Source organism: Epinephelus moara, chromosome 24, assembly GCF_006386435.1.
Source record: "Epinephelus moara isolate mb chromosome 24, YSFRI_EMoa_1.0, whole genome shotgun sequence".
Classification (NCBI taxonomy): domain Eukaryota; kingdom Metazoa; phylum Chordata; class Actinopteri; order Perciformes; family Serranidae; genus Epinephelus; species Epinephelus moara.
The window spans coordinates 40,988,903-41,015,635 of record NC_065529.1 but is presented as its reverse complement, the minus strand read 5'-3'; the positions used below and the strand labels follow the sequence as shown (position 1 = coordinate 41,015,635).

At 41.0% G+C, this 26,733-nt stretch overlaps 1 protein-coding gene across 1 annotated transcript; it reads right to left on the bottom strand.

Moving 5' to 3' along the window:
* Positions 1 to 777: 777 nt before the first annotated feature.
* lrrc38b (leucine rich repeat containing 38b) lies at positions 778 to 25,554 on the bottom strand. Its single transcript, XM_050038827.1, has 2 exons — positions 24,868 to 25,554; positions 778 to 1,606 (listed from the first exon to the last, which is right to left on the bottom strand). The coding sequence occupies exons 1-2, from the start codon at positions 25,493 to 25,495 to the stop codon at positions 1,359 to 1,361; spliced, it is 876 nt and encodes a 291-aa protein (XP_049894784.1). The 5' UTR covers positions 25,496 to 25,554; the 3' UTR covers positions 778 to 1,358.
* Positions 25,555 to 26,733: the final 1,179 nt, after the last annotated feature.

Genomic DNA, 26,733 nt, shown 5'->3' with positions numbered 1-26,733 from the left:
TTCTAGGAGAAATTGCTAATCTTTGGAGACCATAACTGTTTGAGTATAATATGTGTATACAAAGCGTGATTTGGCTATAGTGCTGCCTTCTGTTCAGAAGCTATCCCTACCTTGCTAAATCACATCCACAACAAAGTCCTTATATGCAACCTCTCCGTCACCTAATCTTTGGCAGATGAAGACAAAACCAGTCTACATAGTGTAATTAGGGGCTTGCCAAAATTAGGTTCACCATATAAAGTGCGTTATTTGACACAGTAGTTCTACGTAGATTCTATTTCAATACCGTATTTGCCATAATTTTCAAGATTATACTGTTATTGTATCTTTCTACACAGGTCACAGTTATCAATCTAAGGAACAGACAGTACATCCTTGTGATTTATACGTTTCTTTGACTGTACATTGATCTCTTTTTGTACATAAATTTGTGATTATATAATGAGTATACTGCTGAAAGAATGTGTAGACCCACTGGAAACTCTTCCTGCCTACAGCATGTCAGCTTCCTACAGCAACATCTCGCCATTATCCAAATCCCTCCAGCTCCTACTGACACCTCTGCCACTGTCTAATTTTACACGCAGAAGGAACAACAGTATTCGCCAACCGTAGTGGCTTGTGAACCACGTTTGAATGTGAGTGAGGCTGTCCAAAAAAGACGTTGTAAATGGCAGGATATGCCAGCATATCATGGTATATAGGCAGTTAATTACTGAGGTCATTGGTCGGTATGACATCCTTCTTTTTTCTTTTTTTTCTTTTTTTTTTTTCCAATGGGATCGTGGATTCTTCCCTAGACAGATGAAGCCCCACGAAAATCGTCTAAAAGTTTGCCCTAACTTTGATGTCACTTTACAGGATTTTAGGGTACATGTCCAATGTGATTACACGTTGAGAGAAGTTATCACCTCGTCTAATACTAATGTGACAGCACAGCAGCAACACTTCTTTGTTAATTGTTTACTCTCTCATTATAAGAGTATTAGCCTCGCTATAATTGTGCAGGCCTACAACACTGAGCCAAGAGCCAGTAGCCATAAAAGATGACCACAGGCTCACGCAGCCAAAAATACGATCTCTACAATATCATTTTGCTAGTGGAGGGCACTCACTATTTTTAACTGGGACTTTGGCTCATTCCTTGGGAATGTCCTTTGTTACCATTTTTCACGTGCAAAGAAAACAACTGCAACCGTACCAGGGCAAGATCCTACCGTTAAACAGTCCTGGACATTCACCAGGGAGGAGGCAGCATGAAACTTGTCACATGTAGCACACACTGTCTGCGGTATCCTCTCATTGTTTGCAGTACCAGGGCCACGCAGGCCCTTAAAACAAACCCCCCAACCCCCGTCTCACTCCTCACTCTCCTCTTCATCCCCCTTGGTGCCTTTACTCCAGCGCTGGAAGCAATGAACAGTTGACGCCAGGAAGAAGCTTGTCATGATGGCCACCACAGACACTGAGATGCCAGAGAAAATGATGATGAGCAGGTCTGTTAGAGTCAGGGTGGCCTGGCACTCACGGAAGCTGTCCTTGGAGAGCTGCGACAGGGATACACGTCTGCCGTCCATGGGGAGGGAGCACTCCATACTTTCCACCCCTGCGTTGGAACAGGAAACAAGATTAGACAGATTTACTCGACATGCTCAGTCTGCTGAGTTGCAGTGAATAATGTCACATTTATGGACTTTTAGATGAATGTATTCAAATGGCAGCCGCTCAGAAATTGCATCATATAGAGGAGCAAGCACAGTGCAGCTACGTCTGTGCTGCCTGTACTCCGCAAATGTAAGAACTCCTTTATTTCCCCAAAGATCTTTCATTTGAGGTGATGCATATATGCCCATTAGAGAAACAGCTCACACAGCCCACACCTGGTCAGAGGTCTGCAGTAATCAGAGTGTATATTTTGCAAGGTGTCTTGTTTGTACTCAAGTGTTTAATTCAGAAAGAGTTGTGTTGTAAAAGATGCGAATTCAACAGAGCGATGCAGTTTTTTCAGAGTGGGAGCTGATTTAATAACTGTAAGGTCAATCAGAAGTCTTCACTTATGAGATGAAGTTGCACTGTGTATACAGTACACCCACCCACACAGCATGACTGCAGCTTCTGTGGAAATAAAGGAGGAATAATAAGACACTGTGAAGCACAGTGATACTGTAAATGTAAAGTCCAACTGTTGAGGGTTTAAAACTATTTCATTTGCCCTGTTAAAGAGGCTTTATTTTTGTCCATATGTGTGTAGTGCTGTGTAAGCTGCTCTGGATGATCGCCATCTCTGTGCCTCTGACAACAAGACAAATCCATTTGCATCTTTTGTACACGGTTTGGAGAAAGGAGCAAACATCAATTTAAATCATTTTAATTTAAGATGCCAGCTGCACAAGACAAATCTCGAAGAATATAGTCCTTCATTAAATGTGACTCCTGGTCGCGTCTCAAAAATTTACTGATGTATGAGTAAAGGGCAGCGTCTGAGACGGGGGCACCTTGACCAAACTCATCTCACGATGGAAGTATGATAAATCAGTGAGCGCTGCCCTCCATGTCTCTGTCACTAGCACATAGTTTATTGTTCAGCCATCATTTAAATGGAAGAGGACAGTGGCTGTGGTTTATTGTGTGTCAAGGGTACAAGTCTTGCATTGAGCCTACTTTCCCAACTCATAACTACAAATGAGATCGAGACTGGATCATTAGAGCAGCTTTAAAGGGACAGTTCACCCCAAAAATATATGTTTTTCCCCTTACCTGTAGTGCGATTTATTAATCTAGATCATTTTGGTGTGCGTTACCAATCCATCGATCTGAATCGATATATATACACACACACATATATATATATATATATATATATATATATATTCAATGATCAACGATCTATGTTGTCATCTTTAGGACACGCTTTTATTTTGAAAGTCGTTACTTAAAACAGCAGCAGACAGATGGCAAGCAGCCAAGAGAAAGACGAAGAGGATAACGTTATTAACCAGGGAACAATCCCAAATACTGATTTCGGAGAAAATAAAGGGGTCAACAGACAAAGAATATGCCGTATGCAAACAATGCAGTTATAAGATAAAACACGCCCCACGTTACCGGCCTGGACGGGCATCTTACTTTGCTGACTTCTCACTACAGCAACATTAGCTGTGCTGTTTCAACTATCTTATGCTGGAAAAAACGCGCATGCAGGTTAAAATTCATATAATTGTGTTGTTCTGTCGAGAAATGCTGTGACATAAACCACCGGTGAGTAAGAAAAAGAATAAATAATACGTGCCATTTAAGTTATGAATGGAGGAAAGTCCGCTAGCCACTAGGCTTGTTTATGCATCATAAACATGCTAAAGCTAATAATGAGTGATTATCAAAAAACAACTGACAGTTTTTATTAAGATTAACTTGATACTTTTGTTTAATGATCTTGTTGTTTTATGTCTTTTGGGAGAAGTTTGCTGTCAGGGTTTTAAACCAAGTAGAGATGAAGTTTAATGAAACCGATGATGGTTTGGGTTAAAATCAAAACACTTCTTTCAGAAAGGACTTTTCGGAAGAACTTAACTTATTTAATGTGCTTTGTAATGTGTGTTAGTGGAGTCAGTATAAAGTAAACGTCACTGCACTGCACTGCACTGCAATCGTATCATGGCAGACTTTGTAATATCGGCAAATATTGTATCGTTGCCCAAAGAATCGATATGATACCTGATCGTGATGAAACCAGTGATTTACAGCCCTATTGCCGTGTACTGGAGATATCAGCCGTAGAGATGTCTGCCTTCTCTCAATATAACGGAACTAGATGGCACTCTGCTTGTGGTGCTCAAAGTGCTAAAAATATCAATTTAAAAAAATCAACTGCAATGTCTCTTTCCAGAAATCATGATCTGGTTACTCATGATAATCCACAGACCTTGTTGTGAGCAGTTTCATGTAGGAACTATTTTCTTTCTACTGAACTACACCCGCCGACAGTGTCATCATGTAAAAGGAAGCGTCCACCTTAGTTTGATACTAGCTACCTTACCTGAACTAGCTAGCATTACAGCTTAGCCTAGAAGGATGCCATTAACACTTACATCTCTGTCCACCCTGTCACAAGCACAAGCCACTCATCGATTAATAGAGAAATGCTTCCTTTTGTGCAGTGATTTGGTTGGCGGGCAAGCTGAGTGCCATCTAGTTCAATTACAACTGAGAGAAGGCAGACAACTCTATGGCCGATATCTCCAACATCAGGGAACTCACACCAAAACAATCTAGACTGACAAACAGCGACTACAGGTAAGAATGAAAAACACATATCTTTTATTTTTGGGTGACCTGTCCTTTTAACTGTAATATGTTAAAGACTGGTCGATGGTATTACCAATGAAACTACATTACAGGGTGTTCACTTCCCACTGCTTACAGAGTAATTGATTCTACTTGTTCTACTGACAACTTTTGTCAACCTCTGAGTTTAACCTGAAGTGCTAATTACACACTTACAATGCTGTTCCAGTGAATGAGAACTGCAAACACTTCAGACCATAATCTATACAGCCATTAACTGCCTTCATATTGACAATGTACAGTATGGAAAAACTAGACATATTGATGTGAATGTTAGCTTAAAGGTGGGTGGAGATGAAGCCTTGCAATGTGGGCGGCTACTTCTACTGATACTGCACATGCAAATGCACACACTTGGCAGTACATCAATTCTGGCTCCTTGCTCAACAGTCAGCACATTTTGCAGCATGCTTTGTTATCACACAAATGTAACAGCGCATCTTATGACTTTATGTTCAATCACCAAACTACCTTAATTCTGAGTGTGCGTTTAAACATGTCAGTGTTACTAAAGCAAGTAGATAGCAGAACTTTAAGTATACAACTCAGCTTCCAATAATATAACATGCTTTTATTAGTCAGTTATGTAAAACTTAGTTGGACATGTACCAATATGTGTAAAAAATTCACTTGAAACCGTTTAGTGACAATGGAAAAAGGAAATAATGGAAATCAGTGATGGCATGGAATTGGTTTCCATGCTCCTCCGATTGACTCTCTACACTATTAATTAGGTTCGTAACTGAACTCTTTAAGAGCTTGATAAAACTTAGTGACACTAATCCCTAATACGAGATACAGATTCTCACGTTCCCTCTAACAGTCAATTAGTAGAGGACGCAAGATATACTCACACACACACAAACACACACACACACATTAAAACGCCCAACTTACAGGAAGCTAATACATCAAAGTTATGTTTTTATTTTATGTTAACTGCCTGTTTTTGTTGTTTAACATGTCATTTTTCGAAGAGATGCTGCCTGTATTGTAGACTTACATCTCTGACAGAGATCTGACAACAGTATTCACAATGCAGATGAGCGTGTTGATGTTTTGATCTCTTTTCATGTATTATTTTTTTGCATCCAGCACTTCCTTGACTTGTGGCTTGTGCTGCAGCTCTGAAGCTTTCTTAAAGATTACATTGTCTGTACCGAGGGTAGGTACAGAGTATGGCAAGCGTGCATTTCTGTGTGCAGCTCCTTGTATGTGGAATCTTCTGCAGATGGATGTAAAGCTGCACACATTGGTTCCTCTCGGCTGTTTCAAAGCACTGTTGCAGGATTTTTGTAAATAATCTTCTATATGCCAATATCACGGTGTATCTCGGCTGGTCTTTGCAATCATGTGTAGTTGCTCATTAACATACTTTTTGACTTTTCTTGTGAGAGAGCTGTACATTTTTGTTATATGCTGTCTGTCTGTAACTAATATTGCTGCCTGTCTTGGCCAGGACACCCTTGAAAAAGTAAAGAAAAAAAATCTAATCTCAAGAGGTTTTTCTGGTTAAATAAAAAATAAAACAAAAATAAACTATTAAAACACTACACATAGCACAATAATATGTGGGGGATGTGGCAAGATAATACAGGATGTCCTCTCCCTCCTATCACTAGTAAATTATAGATACATTTAGTTCATTACAAGCATACATGACGGAGGTATACCTACGAGACTGTGCTGATTATTTGGGGCTGTTGTTTGAGTTTAAGTTGAGTCATCTTAACAATTGACCTATGGCTAAGCCCCGCACTCAAACACGATGAGCCAATCACAGTGAGTATAGCCATTCCCATACACTTGGACATCCTCTGCCTGGACGTCCATTGAAATGCATTACAGAAAGTCAGTTTTGTTCGGTTTTATGAGCCTTTTCTGAGATTTGAAGTTTAAAAATGGTCAAACGGTGTGCATGGGGTACATGCAACTCTGACACAAGGTATCCTGAGAGGCTGGGCGACGAGGTGTAATTTTTACCCTTTAAACCACATCTCAACCGAGAAAAGTGTCTCCTTTGGATAAAGTTGTGTGGTAACGTTAGACCACAACATCAACTCAACGTGACTAAGATTAATAAGGTTGTATACATCTGTTCTAAGGTAAGACAACATTGTGTTTGAGGCAACATATTGTCACGTTGCTGCAAAGAAATATAAAGTTATCTTTAACATCTCTAGCTAACGTTAGCTAAAGTTAGCCTAACGTTAGCTCCTAGCTGCGTTGTTCATCATGTCACCTTGTTTGCTGGGAGTTCATTAGCCTATTTTGTTCTAGTTTTGTACTTTGGTGATCGTACATCATTGTTAGCTGTTGTCCAAAGGGCTCTAGTTAAGCTAACGTCAACTTCTGGAGCTTAGCTTCATTAATTTATCTGTAATGGCAGAGATAACAAAGGTTGGCAAACGTTATGCTGAATGATTCAATGTAAATACTGTAGCACCAAACTAACGGAGAGACACTCTTGGTAAAGATGGTAAAAAGGCCGTTATCCTTTTCTCATATTCTGAGCCAAAAACCTTAACTTCAGTGGCACTCTGATGCACCAAAATTTGATCATTATGTCTCAAAAAATCATCAGTTGCCTCCTGTGACACCTGCCATAGCGCCGGTCACTGAATGTTGATATTTTGTCCGAGTGAGAGGAGGGGGGCGTGGCTTATCCATAGGTCAATTTAGCCATGAATTAAGCTTTATTTTCCAAGCAATAATAGGTCATTAAAAGCAAAACAATAACCTTAAATATCTGAGCACTGTAGTTGTTAGCGATCTTTACTGAAAGGGAGTAAATTCTGCATTTTTTGGGACTGGTTTCAGCTGTGAATAAATACACATTCAGTGCCCTGGTGAGCATTAATGGCGCCAGGATGGTGTATGTGTGACTGAATCAAAATAAACAACAGTGTTTATGTTTATCGTAATGAAGGAACATGTCACCCAGCACAACAGTGTGGCTAATTTATGTGTCTGTAACAGTCTTTGGACAAGAATGGAGGGTTGATGGCACGGAGAAATAAGCTTTATGAGGCTTATGTGTCATCGTAGGAAAATTAATTGCTGGTTTCTCTCTTCTCGTGGGATTTGTTGACAATTAGAAAAAAAGAGAATGTCACCAGCTGTTTCTCTTTATTCCTATGAAAATGTCACATCCAAGTCCTGTTTTAGTGACTTTGTTTGAAAGTATGATTCACACCTCGTTAATGTATGTAACTGTGTACTCTACGTGTGTTCTTTTTACAAATGGCTGGCACTGTTCCCATCTTGGCATACACACACACACACAGGCCACAACCAGGCTCGAACCAAGAGCCGTAGCACATAGCAAGTGCGTGCTGGACAGGCTCCACAGAGAACTCAAGTAGCTTGGATCAGGATCACATCCAGTGAGTCAGAATAAACCCGGCATCTAGAATGAGGCTCCAAACTGATTAGGCGCCAATACCAACAATCCTGGTGGAGCCAAAAACGAGCTCACTGGTTCCTGGCATGATTCATTGTAAGACATGTCTACCGTATGTTGTGGGAATTAGAGATCAAAACAAACTCAGTCGAGTGTATGTGAGAGAACTGCTCAGTTAAACAGTGTGAGTAACATGCAAGCAGTGACAGTACCAATGGGTGGACGGGGGGGGGCACAGCCACCCTGATACAACTGCTACACCCGTATTTGAAGAACAATGAATTGCTTAAAACATTAAGATACACAACGCATTATGTCTGAGTGTCCATCCAGCGTTTATTTGTCTTTTCCGAGCGCCAGTGTCTCTTTTCAAGTGTTCCCACTGAGCAGAGGACGCATGCAGCTGCACGCTGCCGCCTAATGAAAAACTACAAGGTTCCTACAGCTTAAGGCAAATTAGTCTTAAGACTGTTTAAGAACTTTTTTAATGTCACTCGGAATAAGTAAAGACCAATTTTATAATCACCACATCTAAAGGCAGGGTGTCTACAGGTATCAGCCAGTTAAATTTAATGCTTTTTAAGACCCGTTCAAAACACCTTTTACCCAAATTTAGGACAGATTTTTGGACAAATCATGCTTTACTTATTTAAGCATGGCAGGTAAGCATTGCAGGTAGGTAATATATATGAGGTCTTTTGCAGAGGTCAGTGTTATGTAGGAATATGGTTATTAAAAGTGAGTTAAGTCAATCTACATTTTGCCAACAGGTAAGTGCAAGTATAAAGTAAAATGACAGTATTATAGGTTTTTTTCTCTCAAAGATTTGCAATATTAGAAATGTGGACTTTTGCATAGAAAGGCTTCACCACTCATTTTTACAAAAAGAATGGTAAATAAATTAAATTAGATAAAACATTTGTTGTAGTTAAGACCTCACAAATTCAAATTTAAGATTATTCAATGATTTTTATAGTTCCTTACACAGACGCCGATGACTCTGTCGTCTGTGGACATTCCCATAGTAAAGTTGTAATGGAACTAGCGCTGGCTCCCGGCGGCAGTCATGTGATTGGATCCAAATCCGTGTACTTCCATACTTCCTCGACCAACGGCTGATTAGCTTTGCCTTACACCCGCCTACACCGGAATTGCTGTTACCCGAATTGTCCGTAGTACAACAGAAAAGGAAGTGTTCAGTGCATCGCAAGAAGAGATTAAAATGGATATGATTTCATTTGATTCAGCTATATTGCAGAGCTGCAACGTCTCTGACCTATGGCAACGCCGTCGCGTGATCTGGATATCCCCACCCATTTCTATTACAAAACGAAAGACAAATGTCCCCAGACTCCCATTCTGAAGTAAAGGAGGCTGGTCACGCAAGACTATGACTTTAAAGGCCTTACTGTTGTGACATTGGATTTAAGACATTTCAAGACTTTTTAAGTCTTCAACTCATTGTTTCGACAGGCCAAAATTTCAAAGCCTCATTCTATCCCATTGGACCGAACACCCATTTCTCTGACAGCTGGTCATCACAAAAACAAATGCCCATTGCTCCAGTGTTTCGGTTCTCAGAGTTTCAGTTTCCCAGCAGCATTTGAGCCATCAATCCCAGGTGTTTGTAACCAACTGATCCCTGTTTTTCCAGGGAAAAGCAAAACCAAATTGTTGTGGAACTCAAAATGTTAACTGCACTGGTATTAGTCTATGTACACCAGATAATTAATAATAATTACTGTAAAATAAGAAACCAAAGTATATCAGTATGCGATTCCATAACTCATTTTGACCTCATTGTCAAAGAGCTTATATACTACAACAGCATATCGAAAGATATAGCCTAGATATTGAAATATATATCAACTTTCAGTTATGGCTTTTGGTTTTGGTTTGTCACATCAAGACTTTCAGAAGCCCCATCTGGCCACCCCTGTGAAAAATTTCTAGGAGCGCCACTGCATCCAAGTCTACCAGCGAGGCTTACAGACAAGTGCACAACACATCTAGGAGATGGTTAATCTCATCTGTGACAGTAATGAGCTGAAAATGTTTTGTTTTAAATCTAATATTTTAAGAATTGTGTTGCATAACTAACCATATGGCTCACAATCTAAAATCATCAGTTCAGTTTCCAAATTACAGTTTGACTCAGCGGGGATTTTAGGTAGGAGAGTTTTCACTGCGACATTTCCAACTTCTCTCTCAGCCTTTCGTGAATAACACTGTCTGGACCTCAAAATTCACAAACAAGCAGTGTGTTTTTTTGTCTTCATAATCATACAGTGGTATTAAGTTAGTAATGATTTATTCTAATGTCTGTCATTTAACTTTAACTTTAACGTTCTTCAAAATAAATCCCTTCCTGACTGTTAAATGAAGAGACACAAGCAGCAGAGAGAGGAATAAAATGTGCAAATAGAGACTTCAGCAAGAGGCAGACACGGACAGAATCGCTGACCTTGTTCTAATTAATTTCCCAACAGCAATTTAAGTGAAAAACACCAAATTCACCTTTAGTGTCACTGCCACACATCTTACGAAAGACAAAGAAAACTTTGAATGCAACTGAAAATCCAATACATTGGAGCACCTGTCCCGTCTGTTTCTGTCTGAGGTAAATGGATTATATTTATATTCACAGGGCACTTATTGCATAGCAAAGTAACCCATCACCTCTGAGACTTGGCCTTTGCCTTTGAGACAGTCCTGTCTGGTCTTGCCTGTCCTAGATGCTTGATTAATAACATCTGAGACTGCAATTATCCTGGAGAGCACATGGGCCCTGCAGGACTTACAGGATAATTACATATATTATGATCGATACAGAGTTGGTGAAGAGGACGATGGTGGACAGACGGATAAAGTACGACTCTTTTATTGGTAATCTTAAAACTAGTTGCATTTTAGTCTCGATATATGAGTGCACCATACCATACTAAAACTTTCTCTTTGGGTGTCTGAAATGTATATTTTCACATACTTCTCATTTATCTATTTACATCCTATGTACCCTGCAATAGAACATACAGGCTTTGCAAGCAGAGATAACAGCTTTCCACTGAGCTGCACAGTTGCAGTTAAGAACTAAAATTACACAATAGGGCACACTGGCTTATTACACTGCCTGACAAAAGGGGGGAATTACTGAACAGCTGTGGTATTTGGCCAAAAGTGGAATCTTCTGGAACAAACACCATAATTATAGTTCCTCAGCATTACAAGCTCGTCTGACAGAATGTGCACAGCTCTCGCAGAGGGCGGACGTCCAGGCTTAGCGAATGTGGCCTTGGATTAGACATGCAGGAAACTCAGACCTGTGTCTGATACGAAAGTGCGTCGCTAATCTGTTGACTCTGGGCTGCTTTATGTCAAACAAATATCTGTTAAACATAGCCTGAGCTCGGTGTGCATCTTAAAAACAGCTTCGAAAATACTTAAGTCGGATCGGCGTGATATTTTTGACACTTATCTCCGACTTAGCAAAGAAAATAATCAGAGTGTCAACAAACCGGCGGGAAAATGACTGCAGTAAAGTCCATTATTGTACAATCAATTCAGCTGATTAAAAATGAGTCACTCTGTTTGCTGGTATCTGGTTTCACATTTTTACAACCCACTACAAAAATGTCACACAAAGATAGCAAATTTAGGGACAATTTCCACTCACCTTCTGTAACTAAGAGTGGCTATGAGGGTAACTACATCACAGAATAATGTTTGAATACTTTAAAATCCAAATTAAAGGAGGTTTTGTCATTTTCCCATCATCTGACTGTGTGAATTAAGTATACCCATAGGTCCAATGAAGAGCTAAAGGCCTCTTCTTATAATGACAGTTACTGAATTTGTTTAAGCAAGTTACCTTTTTTCCTGATATTAGCTAGCTCTAAAGTTACAAACAACACGTGTACTTTTTAGTCTTCTTTAGTTTTTGCTGTTCCTTCATCCCAGCTTGTATTTACGATCAAAACTGGACCTTGCTACCAAACAGGACTCAAGAACCAGCAGGCCAAAGTAACAGAATAAATCTAAGCTGACTGACAAACAGTTGCTAACGTTAGCTTGCTAAAATGTTAATTTCCTACCTTTAAACACTTCAGTTTTTGGAATTTTGGAAAGCAGCCACCTCTTTTAATCAGTGGGCCTATTTTCTCAGCCTTTTGCATTCAGTGTTTTGTATAATGTGTAATGGATGTTAAACTTGGAGCTTCACACTGTCAAGTATTCACATCACTTGTTGTTTAACGCACATCTTCTATGTCAGAGTTTAAAAACTGTCTATATGTCTACAGATTTTTGTAAACTGGTATTTTCCTCTACGTTTGGCATCTTGGCCACATACAAACAGAGTTTTAGGGAGGTATAAAACGCCTTCTAATGTGCAAATTTGTGGACAGCTCCTCAATTCATGGATGCCCATTGTTGCTTTGTGTAACGAGCACCAGGAACAATAACAATGGAGGACCAACTTACTAGTTTGTTTACATTCTGTTGGCACTGCCTGGTATAATATCTACTTCGAATTTAAATGCAGTATTGCTGCATAACATCCCTGACCAACGGAGACATCTGCTGCACCTAGTAATCCACCTCAGCATCCTCGGTTTTAAGTTCAACAGAGACGATGGTTTTTAGATCAGACCCGGTCGAACCAGAAGACTGTGGGACAATTTTTGAGAGGAATTGTTGTCGGTGAGGACTGGAAGGGAAACTTTTGTATGTCTGGAGCATCATCTATTTTGTCTTTGAGTGAGTGACTTAATCCTTAAGCTCAGATCAGACCAAAGAACTGCGACGAGATGAAACCACTTTATAACGTTGCAGAGAAAAGTTGCAGCAGTGTGAACTGGCCGTCGGACAGGACTCAAGCCGGCTGATGGTGTCACCCGCAACTCAGCTGGTCAAATCGCCAACTGCTGTTTTTAGAACGTAAAGGTCGCCATCTGTTGCTACAGCCAATCGGCCTGTAGTTAAGTCCGCTGGTCAAGTCAAAATGACTGCAGACGGCGTGTTTGCCTGCTCCCAACTAACTAATTGGCACTGCTTACTTATATTATTGTGATGTATTTATTATTTATATATTATCATTATTTTCTTTTTTGTAGCCAGTATCTCACTATCACTATCCTCATTCATATTTTAAGAAGCTACAAATTATTCAGCCACAATATAAGCCTGAGAAGCTGCAAATCAGAAAGGAAGTACAGAAAGTTGTTGCATAGAAATGATACACCATCTCATCTAGTTGCATTGGTGTGAACCAGCAGGTTTTTAGAACGTCGCAGAACGGTGCATTGCAAGTAGCTGCCTGTTTCTACTCGAGTCATTGTGAATCTTTGGTCTGAACTGGGCCTAATATCAAAGTGGAATCAACGGTGGTAAGATCTCCAGTGGGTGTTTTGAAAGAGGCAGGCTGTACACTTTACTACCTTTGTGACAAGGGGTGAACATGGGAGACAGCTAATGCCAGCGAGCATCTGGAGTCATTTTTGCGTTGTAGTGTATATGGGGAATGTTTGTAGAACAAAGTTTGTGTGGAGAGATTTTATTTTTTTTCAACTGAGGGGGAAATATCTGTTTTATAGAAACCTGTATATGTGTAGACTGGCCCTAAAACACTGATGTGTTTTAATACCCAGAACAGGGTTCACAGTTAGCATGGAAATTTTGTTTCCGTTTGGTTTTGGGACATGATAGAGAACAAATTTATAACAGAGCAACATTGAGAGAGGCAGAGCAACAGACAGTTTACAACAGTCTACAATAAAAGGGAGTGCTGGAGAAAAACTAACTGTGTTTGGTGCTTATAACTTTATTGGGTACCTATTTTATTCAATGTAATTCTGTTAAGTGATGATGTGTATGGGGCTACAGATGCAGACCCGAGTCTCTATGATTTGATGTACACGGATTATATGAACGGGTCAAATGCAGGTTGAACATGTGCTGGTGGGTTTTTCTTGCAAGTCTAAGTCGCTACACCAGAACCTATAATGAAATCTGTTCATTTTAATTAACTGAGATGAATTGAGATTGACTGTGGCTGAGAAAACCTTAATACACCAACAATCATTTAAAGAACAGAACAATGCAGTAAAGAAAGGGAAATGCATTTCATAATTAAGGATATTTAAGGAATTTATAGGTTCATGCTCATAAACTATCTAACTGGATGACAGTTTTTAATAAAACCATATTTACAGTGGGTCAATATCAGCTTTATAAATGGGTAAGCTGATACAGTACAACATTTGAAGTCCCTGAACGACCCCAAACGCCACTATGATCTCAAAAAGTGTGCCTGGCTCAGGCTACCATCCCATAATGCAACACAAATCATGCCTTAACACTATCAGGTATGTCGGGCCACACAGCTATGTTACATTCCTGGCGCGGGCAGTTGATGGATTACATTTAGGATTACAGCCAGCCGAGGGGATAGGCTATCTGCTGTCTGGGCCGTGATTGATCTACCTCGCTGTGACAGACTGATATTGGAGGCTTGTTTCTCCTCCCTCCCTCAACACCACACTGTCCGTCTAGATTGATCTCTGCACCAATCGCAAAGGCAAAATCACCACAATCTTACATCTGCAGACCCCTGCAGGAGTTGGCATCCACGCTTAGTGTCTAGACACTCCACCTAAATTATCCAGTAGTGATAATGACTCACAAAACTGTCCCCTCCTTACTTTATTGAATGAGATGAATATGCCACTCATGTCCAATACTCAGTAGATGTGAAAAGAACCAGGCAGACATAATTACAGAGAAACAGAAGGATTATTTAGTCGCCAACACTGGGAGAAAGAGTCTGAGGGAAACCTGAAGGGAGAATGATACAAGGAGAGGGCAAGAGTGGGAGTCGGAGAGGAACCGAATGTGTTATGAATGCACAAAATGACAAGCATCCATGTGACAGTGGGTCGAGGGTGAATCATTCAGGAGGGAATTCCTTCTGCGTGGAGACTCGCTGACATCACTGCACCACGGGCATATTCAAAATGTCTCATCACAAAGGCACAAATTTACACACAGAAAGGAGCTCATTTCCAAACATAAAGAGACGGTACTAAAAAGGTGAATACTATGAATACTAGCAGATACTAGGGCTGTGTCAAATACCAGTTTTTGGGTGGTTTTCAAAGCTTCAGTGAGAAATATTCATGATTAATCGAAGCTGCATGGGGTAGTGGGGGGATGTAGTAATGACAGATGAGGACATTTTTTGAATCAATGCACCAAAGATAACGTGATAATTAGCCACTGTCAGCACGCAGCTTGTAGTCATAGTCATTATAACTAGTGCAAAAAAATATATCCTCCTGAGTCCGTGCGTCCCCATATGAGGGCATCACATTCTGGGTTTGCTGCACCTTATACTTCATTCTACTTAACCTAGACCTGTTGTCCTCACTCGTGGACACTTTGTTGTGCCATATAGTGGTAGCAAGAGCACAATAAACTGATCTGCGTAAAAACAAGATGGCAGGCATCTCTGCCATGTCAGTCTGCAGCCGACCCCAACACAAAAGTGGACAAAGTACAAAACCTGACCACATTTAATGACTGAAACATGTTTATTTATGATTAATAATATTTGTAGTTTGATATGGCAACACATTTGACCAATTTTAGTAACAGTAACAAGCCTTTATAATTGTCTTGTTTGAGGACGTTGGGACCAATTAGGTGTGAGACTGTTCCGTCAGACAAAAGGACATTCCTAAGTTGGAGTATGGATCAACTGGCAGAGTTTGTAAATGAGCAAATTACAAGACTTTTAGATTTGTTGCATTATTTGTAATTAAATTTTTGCACAACAATGTTCAGGTGAACACTTTTACACTTTATTACACACTTGTGACTATTAAGATAAACCCATCATATTAGGACATCGTTTTTTTTCTCTAGAACTACTTCCTGTTCAAAGACAATGTTTAGTTTTTATATTAATCAGGTCCTACTGATCTCAAATAGCTCGGAGAAATTAAAAATGCACACCAGAAGCTGAGGCCCCAAGAGGATATATACTTTGCAAGACGGTTACTTAACAATGCTCAGGTTTGTTTGTTGTAGATCTGCAATATGCCAGTTGCCTTCTGGCACATCTGGCACTTTTTGGAGGTCATTTATGTAAATTTTTAACCCTTTCCTGACACTGGACTTTTTCAACATCATGCTAGCTTATCTGTAGCTATGTTTCCATCCAAAAGTGATTTGAATCATTGGGAAATGCGCATTAAAAGAAATACAAATCCTGTGTGTTTCCATTAAATGTACGGACTTTGGTGAAAACTACGAACTCGCGCTTGTTTTCCGCAGAACCGGAAACAAAACAAGTCTTGCATTCTTCTTCTACGTTTTCTGGCAGTTGGCAACCAGCTTGTAAATGCATTACCACCTTCCCGACCCGGAGTGTGGATATCACCATGGAGAGAGGTGCGCTACGTTAGACTTAATTCGAACATAACTGTTTCCATCCCCGTTTGCGAATCAACATTTTTCAAAACCCGGCTAAAGCGAGCATATTTTAGTTTGTGCAAATTAGGGGATTTTAATTCAAATTTTGGCGCTTCCATCATAATTTTCCGATGTGATACTTCTAGATGCGCATCTAAACAGGCTGATGGAAACTTGGCTTGTAAGGCTGTCAGGGGTGGTCAAACTGTTGTAATCACAAAACTGAGCCGATCACTAAGTTAAAATATCCTTGTCTAAGAATAACTACTAATGTTGATGCATAATAAATTATGTTCGATTACTATTTCTCGATTTATGTGGCTATAAGCCTGCCACTGGGGCGCTGATTTCAGCCAGCATTCTCCCTCCTTCCACTGTCTGCGCGTTACCATTTCCAAATTCTCTCTGCTACGAGAAACAACCACCTCTGAGCTAACAATTTGCACACTGAAAGTGGCACGTTTTGTCGCAGATTTGGATTGTGTAATAAGGCATGCCTGCTTTGTTCTTTCTGTAAATTGTTGTAAAGATCTACAACGAATAAAAGAACTCATCAAGGCACCTCAGAAAAGCCCAGACTCTGTCTCGCAGGATTTTCTTGCCCTCGATGTTGATCATTTTTCTGACATTGCCAGTCAAGGTGATCTGCCACATTCTCTAACTTGTGGCAGAAGCATAGGCCGGCGACAGTGACTTCACCAGTGTAGCGATCTGTTCCACTTCACATACACTTGTGATATCATCGTCATAATGTTCGGCTAGAGCCACATACAGCCAGCAAATTGTCTGAGGCTTTAACGGACGATTGAGAGCTTTAGTACAGTCAAGCTTCACCTCTCGGGCCCCAGATATCAAATTAGGTTTGTCTTTTTGATCAGTAAAGTTGAATCACATAGCGACATAATTTTTTTTTGCGGGGCAATTTAAAGGACAGGGCTTACCTCATCACGTGCAAATGTTCCACCAAAGAAGTTCACCCCCGACACTGTTTTGCATGAGCACCGTCACTGCATCCTGAGTTTAGTGCCGCCAAAGACGAGACTGATTGGTTTTAAGAAAACAAAAACAAACGAGCATTTTTCCCCCTATGGCAGAAAGATAATCAGTGTTTCTAGATCTTTCTCTAGTGCTGACACAGCTCTGTGGAGGCTACGTGAGACTGAGGGCCATTTGGGAATGTTGGGGTAATGGTGTACAAGAGCAGAGCATTTAAGCACTGATTTGGACATTGATTACCATGGCAACGATCGAAGCTTCGAAGCATTTGGGTCAGACCTAGTGGATGCCTTTTTACAAAGTTTGTCTAATGTCACGATTCATTATGTTGAAAGTGCTAAATATGCAGTTCTTCGCAATTTATGCTTCACACTTGACCGCACACTGGAGGAAGAGTATATATCATCCACAAAGCTGCACACGGCCAGTGAAATAAACCTTTTGGCTTTTCACCTTTTATTTCTGACACTGGCAGATTATCCCTTTCTGCTCCTGTCCGTGCAGCAGCTGATGCTATCACACTGTGTAATTCGGTCCACCTATTCACACTCCGCTCTCCCTTGCCAGCACCATCTCTCTCTCTCACATCCCAACTTTAAATAAACATTAAATTAGGCCAAGATAAAAGAAGCTGTCAGCCTGTGTTAATGGAATAGATATTTTCTCATCACATACGCAGGGAGTAAAGATAGCAAGTAGTGTCGTGTGGGGCGGCATGGCATCATGCGTGTGGTCATATTTTTCAGAGCTGCTCCTGCTGTGCGGTAACAGGTTTCTGGGGAGCAACTCGATAGGCTGTGGAGGAAAATTCAGACTTTGACCCTGTCACATGAACTGCTACTTTGTAGTGAAACTGTTCAGGTCATGACTAGTGTTGATAGCAATGCCACGATGGGCTTCGGCCTCAATCTCTCATGGGAGTTGGCCTGCCTTGCCCTGTAGGCAGCTCTGGCTCCAATTACCCTGGCCAATGTGCCGTAGAACTGTGTCACTCTGAATTATACATGGCCTTTGTTCATCCTTAACCCAAGAGCACTGGAGACAGCAGTGGATCATGTTTACACTCATCCCTCCGTTAAAACATTTATGAACCTGAATGGTGCCTTAAAAACTTTTAAATGCTAGCAAAAAACACAGAAGCATGCAGGCAGTTAAATGTGTGTCTGTAGGATTGTGTGCAGCTCAAAATGAATACCTGACGCTACTCTGCACATGGAGACAAAACACGGCCATGTGGAAAGAAATGTTTTTTCGATCCAAAAGCAGTCCAGAATTTTAAACCATCTTCCACCCACTCATCATGCTGACCGGCAGTAATCAAAGTTACGCAAACAGAAGAGTGTGCTGCTTTGTGAACTTGAAATCACAGGGGAAATCAGGAAGTGAAAAATGGAATGGGAATTGGGTTTACAGCATGGGCTCTGCAGCTGCTACATTATGCAGGCCATCACAGGGGGAGCCATAGATACATTTTAGGATGACTGCTAAAATAGCAGTACAGTTTTGTCATGATAAATCGATATATTTTTTTAAAAATTAGTCTAACATTCTGTTAAATCATTCTACTGGTGACATGTTTTTCTGGACATTACGACATCCTGTGACATCATCTGATGAATTAATGCCATACTGTGCCCCAAATCTGGAACATAATCCTCATACAAAGGTTCGTATGACATCTTACGAAAAATTATGCTCAGTTTGTAAATGTGATGACTTGGCACCCCTATCAGTAAGGTTAGGAAAACAATCATGGCTGGGTGTTGTCACGTTACGTACTTTAAAGGTGAAGTGTGTAAGATTTAGGGAGATTTAGTGGCGTCTAGCGGTGACTTGAAAACTGCAACCAGCTAAAACTTCTCCTGGCTAGAATTCCCTCAGTGTTCCTTGTTCAGGAGGTTTTTACCATGAGCCAAATTGTCCCGCAGAGGTCTCTTCCTCTCAAAAACAAACGCACCAGGTCGGTAAATCTAGTAAAAACACTGAATAAAGCAGTTTCACGTTACAAGTCAGAGTATCTCCCACACTGTTTGGCATCTCGGAAACGGGCGGCTCGCCCCCCACATGCTATTGTGTGTTCACATTTTTTCTGATCCAGACGTTCAGGGGTTTTTAGTGGGAGCCAAATTATCCACAGAGGTCTCTCCCTCTCCAAAACAAACATACCCGGTGATTGAAACGGGTAAAAAAACCTTAATAAAGCACTTTCAGGTTACAAACCAATGTCACTCAAACACTGCTTGTTGTAGATGAGCTTCTTACTGCAAATTAGTGCCCCCAATTGTTAGGTTAGGTTAAGAAAAATAATCATGGTTGGGCGTCATCACATTAAGACGTACAAGTAACGCAACTTGATGAAGTGATGTTGCATACATAGCTTGAAATAACTCAATGCTGACTTGGGGTTTCACGTGGTACACAAACTTCGGTCTCTGGGTCAAAGTCCTGTGTTCTTTGACCCGTCCACAACCCTGACCTTCCTCCCTATGTAGACTTTATCGCTCTTTATACTACATGACCTGACTCCCTCCTTTGCTCCTGTCATAAGACAAAGAAACGCCTGCACCGCTTAGGTCACAGCCTCCGGGCTCACAGTTACATGGGTTATCGACCAATATTGGCTTTAAAATGAAGTATTAGAATCGGCCAACATGCTATTTCTTCATTTACACAATGAATAAATATTACATACACTGAAACATTGAACTGAGTGGATATATCGATATCGGTATCAGTTGTCTGCCAAAGCAGTTGTTATAGATCAGCATATTGGATATCGGCAAAAAATCCAATATTGTGCATCCCTACTTTTTGTAAGTGTAAGTATAAACTGTACATGACAGTGTGAAATTGAGATACAGGAATCATTTTGGCAGCTTCAACCTTTACGTGTTTTGAACATCAGTGGAGCTCTTGGTTTTAAAAGGGGCCACACTCAAATAAAATTTAAACTGTAATTTTCTGGCCCGCTAACTGATTTATCGTATGATGAATCAGACATGAGGATGCAACTCCCACGGGGACGGAAAAAGCACACTGATGCACAATTTAAAGAGTAATTCTTACCTCTGTAATTGATTTCCTCTATGATGAATGAGGTATTAAGTGGAGCCACCCACACTCATGATGGCTGTTAGAGTTGATACATATTGAAAAGCTTATCAAGTCAACCTCATTCACTAATGAGTGTCCATCTGTTATTTTGTAACCACTTCCAACACAGCGTTCCAGGGAATAGGTCAACGCATTTTTCTGTGATCGAGAGCTCAGTCATTATGTTAATTAGGTCTGGGAGTATGATGTCTGCATGTGGACCAGCCGGGTTTGGAAGTCTGGACTTAGGGGGACGAGTGCAACGGGTGCCTGCGACTTACTTACCACAATCCTCCCACGTACTTTGTGTTTACCAGTAATCTGTACAAGTGATTTTCCTGCAGTGCCCCAAAAAGTAGTGAAATGTCTGCAGGAAATAACTGTCACAAAATGGTAAAGCAGGGGTTGTGTGATTGGAAATTCTTAGATTTTGATAATCTGGTCTCAACTGAAGACTCAAAAAACAGCACGCACATCCAAAAAAGATAAATACTGGGTGCTGGAGAGAAGAACAAATACAAGAATACAACAACAGGTCAGTACACCAGAAACAGCTCCTTTTGGAAATTTTAATCATTTCACCAGCCCTTCATCAGACATGACAAAGATAAGGAGACACACCTCTGTATATACAACCAATGGTGGTCTCCCAACAGATCATGGGATAACAGATGCAGCTATACAGAAACACACTGAAAAACCAGTACAAAATGACACCACAGGAATACATTTACAAAAATTACATTTAAAAAAATGTAGAAAAAGGTCAGCGTATCACCTCGATTATCACATGACTAAAACATCAGTTAAAACAAAACGTCATAGTGACATGCAAATTCAAGGTGAAATTGTAGGAGGATATATTTATGATTTATATATTTCTTTAAAATTTTCTGGATTTTGTTTTGTTTTGTTTAAAAATAGAGGCGCCTCTAATACTACAAAAAGTAGTAAAACTCAATGAGAATTACCACAGCAATGTCATAAACAATGTTTACATGCTGCTCAAGATTTGGTATTTCTCATTGAGTAGCACTAAATTGTGTAATATCCAGGGCTCCTAAATATAAATATATAAAAATATATTAATTCTAAAATATTGTGATATTCTAGGTGATACTCGAGGCACTGCTGGTCTTTTTGTAAATATAGTATTTGTTCAATACATTTTTAAGTAAATGAACTTTTTTCCTGTGGTGTCATTTTGTACTGGTTTTGTAGTGTGTTGCACTCCGTTTCTGTGTAGCTGTGCTACAGTATCACATGATCTGTTGGGTGACAACCATTGGTTGTATATCCTCCTGACACCCGAACATTTGTTTGGTATGCGTTTTCAATTTTTCCTAGCTATTTGAGATTAGTACCTGATCAGTATAAAAAACTAAATTTTATGAACGATAAATAAATAAAGTCCCGATATCCTCAAAGGAGACAACAGTAAAGCCCTAATGTCCTCAAAGGAGATGATAATAAAGTCCCAATGTCCGTCAACGAGCTGATGAAAAATTCCTGATGTCTGCAAATGAGTACTTCCTAATTAACAGCATCCTAGCTTGTTACTGTTGCTAGAATTGGTCAAATTTGTTGGAACATCAACCTAGACACTGTATTTATAATAAATGAACACGTTTCGACACTTAAATGTGATCAGGTTTTGGACCTTGTCCACTTTTGTGTCAGTATCGACTGCAGACTGACTTGGCAGAGATGGCTGCCATCTTGTTTTTACATGGATTAGTGTATTTTGCTCTTACTACCACTAGATGGCACAAAAAAGTGTCCATGAACGAGGACAACAGGTCTGCGTTAAGCAGAATGATGTATAAGGTCCAGTAAACCCAAAATGTGATGTCTTTGTATGAGGACACAAGGTCTCAGGAGGATATACAGAGGTGTGTCTCCTTATCTTGTTCATGTCTGATGAAGGGCTGGTACCTGAAACGTCACGTGGTGATATGATTAAAACTAAGGTGTGCGGACCTGTTTTTTGTATTTTCATAATCCATCTAAAACTTCAGAGTTTACTGTTAACATCTGCTGATGGTGACGGATTGTTCTTTAATACTGCAATACTGCAATAACAAGTAAAAAGATGTGCACTGTATTGCGTTGTCTAAGTATTTGCTAGTTCTGTTGCACTTTTGACTGTCTTAGTGTTAGAAAAATAAAGCAACTCTTCTATAAATTATACACACAGAAAGACAAAAACTTGTTTTAGAGGATATTTAAAGTTCAGTGAAACATCTTTTGGCCTCTCTGACCTGTTACAGAACTCATTTGCATCGCCTTAGAAAAGAAGAGCCTCAGATGGAGAATAATTATTCCTTTTTCTAAAATGTTATTTGTCATCCAATCCCCCAGCATCATTAGCATTACAAAGTACATTCCAAACACCTTTTTATTGGCCAAAGAAAATTATAAAATTACATCAACAAAAACCCAAATGTGGACCACTTTAGATGTCCCGTACAAATAAGCATGTATGTGTGTTTGCTCTGTCTGAGCCGGTGGACTCGTCTCTGGGGTCAGAAAGCAAACACTCACTGATGGGGATGTAAGAGCTGCATATGAAGTGAGATACGCATTACTAACTCAATTTGAGTGTGTGTATACACTGGGGCCAGTTGGCAGCCATGCCAGCAGCTTGGCCAGGCCCTTGGCTTCTTCTTTGTTGTTGATGTCTGCCTGGCCAGCACTACTAATGCAATTCATTATGCCTTGCAGTTGACAACACTTAGAAGCCGTGATTAATGCATTTGCAGCCTGTTACTAGGGGGAATTAGGTATTCTTGCCAGTTTATCAACTTTGCTTCCTCACAGACCCAAACTTGTCTGTTTTTGGGGCAAATGTAGAGCCCTGGAGAAATGCAGTATCAATAGCGTGGTACACCATGGCCTAAATGTATATAAGGAGTTTTTGCTTTTGTGAGTTGTCAGCAGTTTGCAGCAGCCAGCCAGTTTTTTAGTGGAACCGAGTTAAAGCTTTAGCGAGCCAGAACAAGATTTTCATTTTAATTTGCAAATTGAAAAATTACCATTTTTTTGTTATGAAATCTTCTGCATAATTACAACATATCCATATGCAGAGGCTTTGATGTCTAACCAATTAAATGAGATTAAAAACAAGATTTAGTCCACTGCTATTCATCGGACAAAAAAATGTTCTTTTTGTAAGGTCAACATTTCACACCCCAAACAACCTTGAAGCACTGACAGATATAAATGCTCCCACTCCTTATCTGTACACCTTTATACACAAACACTGTGTACTGTATTTAAAAACTGAATTATGTTTTTAAACTACGGCCTCGACGTCCATATGTCACAACACTGCAAGCCGCATTCATATTAAATTCTCAGATTAAGCCGTGTAATACGTCAAATCTGCACTCTGATCTGAATATGATAACAGCAAGAGCTGCTAGTCATGTGTGGCTGAACTGTCAGATCTGTTTATTTTTGCCTCCTCTGCTCCCACGTGCTGGCGTGCACTTATGAGATAACTGCTGTCTGTGTCCTTTGTCAGGGCTTTAATAGTAATATACATTAGCCGACCTTCAGTAAAAACATTTATGGGTCCCTCTGAACAAAACATTACTATGATTTGTCTGGGGATAAATTATTCCTGACAGGCGATCTAGGTTCTATACAATCTACCTCAACATGAATAATATTCACACAGATTAAAACAATGAAATGGTTTGTTTATCCAGGACATCTCTCTAGCTTTAGATGTTGCCACCAATCAGCTCCATGTAAGCAGATCTCACCCACAGTATATTACTTCTTCTAAAAGGGACACAGTGATCCCCTTTGTCTTGTGTTGTTCCTCAGATATTCATGCACACATTCAGACTGCCTTGCACACTCGAGCACACCAAAACTTCAGCCCTGTTATCTAACTCAGCCCTCCAGGCTGAATCACAGTGGTAGACAGAGACTATAGTATGGGCCTAAAAATTCACATGGATAGAGCGGAGAAGGAGAAGAAGAGATGGGGGGTTGATTTCCATTGGTGTGAGGAAGAAAATAATTGATGATATTGCTGAATTACAGTGTCCACCAAATGGTTGGCTTATATAAAAATAAGTATTATATAAATATAAGCTGCAAATTGATCGATTTGACTACCACGCAGGATAGAGGTCAATGTTTATATGCATGGTGAGAACGGGAGAAACTGAAAGCTAAAATTCTTAGTACGGGTTGTGTCATTTCTTACAATGCTGCCTTTAGAATTGTGTCTTGGTTTTGTATTTTGAAATTAATCACATTCAAAAACAAAGCATCCTTGCAGCTTTCACTTTTAAACAAGTGCTATTGTCTCATATTACATAGTCAGTCACACACATTATATGCTTTGGGAGTGGAGGAAGAAATAGATAAAATTAGAACAAGGGGGAGGGAGGGGGTTCCCTCTCCTACAGGGAAAACATAAATAGACCGGAGCAGCGTTATGGCAATGGATTTGCAATAATACTCTTGTATGTTGTGCTCAGATACGCTTTATTTGGGTCAAGCACATGGAAAGCAAACGCTTCTTAGATGCTGCTGCTGCTTACCGTTTGGAAGCTTGTGACTGTTCTCAATCAGCCATGTGAACAGGTTGGCAAAGTTGCAGTTGCACACCCAGGGGTTGCCCTCTAGCCTCACTGCCCGCAGGGAGGGCAACTGACTTAGCGCCCCCACCTGTAGCGTCGACAGTGCATTGCGCTCCAGTTCCAGTTCTCTTAGAGAGGTGAGGCCAAGGAAAGCATCCTCGTTCACCATGCTCAGGTATGGGTTGTTGCCCAGCCGTAGCTTGATCAGGCTCCGAGACTCCCCAAAAGTCCCCTTGGGGATTTCAGTCAGATTGTTGCTGCCCAAGTCCAGGAAGACCAGCCTGGAAGAGGTGCTGAGGGTCCCCGGCTCTATGTGGGAGAGGGAGTTGTTCCGGAGGTCCAGGTAGACCAAGTCACTGTACAGAACCAGGAAGTCTGAGGGGATGCTGGGTATCCAGTTGTCGGCCAGCAACAGCCTGCGCACATCCAAGGGGATCTCACTGGGTAGACGGGTCAGCCCACGGCCACTGCAGTCCACAGTGTGAGGATCTGGGCACAGGCAGGTTGCTGGGCAGTTTTCCCCCAGGGTCCATAAGACAGAGGACAGCAAGATGAGGATAAGCTGGAGCCAGCAGACACATGGCAACATGGTCAAGTGGGTGAAATGAATTATGGGGGAAAGAGGCTTGGGGTAAGGGCGAATGGGAGAGGGAGGTGGGGGAAAGAGGCTTGGGGTAAGGGCGAATGGGAGAGGGAGGGTGGGGGTAGAGAACAAGAGGGTAGGGGTCAGAGGGCAGGAGATCAGGACAAGGGAGGGGAAGGGGAAAGTGAAGGGGGGCGGATGGGGATCAATCCTCGCGAAGGAACATCCTGCCGTTGTAGAGATGGAAATCTGGAAGGGCTCGGGAATTGTGAGGAGGCAGAGCGGTGGCGAAAACTGTTTTCCAGGAGATCATGTAGCAAGCCGCCTGGATAGAATAGCAGACTGCCTGCTTTGAAGGAGCAAAGAGAGGGAGATAGTAAGCAGCAGGGAGCGGGAGAGCAAGAAAGACGGAGCTTAACAGAGAGGGGAGGGTAGCTTAAGAGAGGTAAATAGACACGAGCGAGCTGGGAGTGATGAGAAGCCGGGGGCACAGACAAGGGAGAGGGGGGTTGAGGAGGGGGCTCTGTCCGCCACGCTACCCCACAGTAGAGCTGGCGGCAGTGGCAGACGAAGACAATAAGGTCTCTGACACAAAAGGATATATGAAGCTGTGATTCAAGCATGACAAGCAAAGGGTAACATCAGTGCATCCCTCCATTAGTCCCAGGTCTCTGTGTAGAAAAGCCTGACGCTCTGAAACGAGAGAGAGAGAAGCTCACGGCACATCGCTCAAGTGTGTGGTAAGGTTGCCCCCCTCCCCTTATTATTCCCTCTTTATCTCCCAAAGCCCTGCTGTTAAAACACAGCACAGCTCAATGTTACGCTGTCCAGCACCGTATCAAGGCTGTGCTGCTGTGCGGAGAGAATCCAAATGTCCAGGCAGGAGCCTCGTGGATGTAGATCGCAGTGCTGAGCTGCACACAGCCATGCCAATCCAACGACTGCCTCTGAATCAACCACGGTTTATCTCATGCCCTCTCCCCTCTCCTTATTTCCAGGGAGGCGTGCCTGAGCCACGCTGTCAACATGTGATGTCACTTCCTATAGTGTGAAGAAATGACGATCAGCTGTTTCTGGAGAAATCTGAGATATAGGAGATATTTATCTGTGATGCTGTTACTTTATTTTAAAGCATCTTCAGCTGTATGTTCAACCAAATAATAACAAATACTGAGGCAAATTATTTTGAGAAATTATACATTCTCAATGACACTCATTTCTTTTTAATATTTTCACCTGGTTTT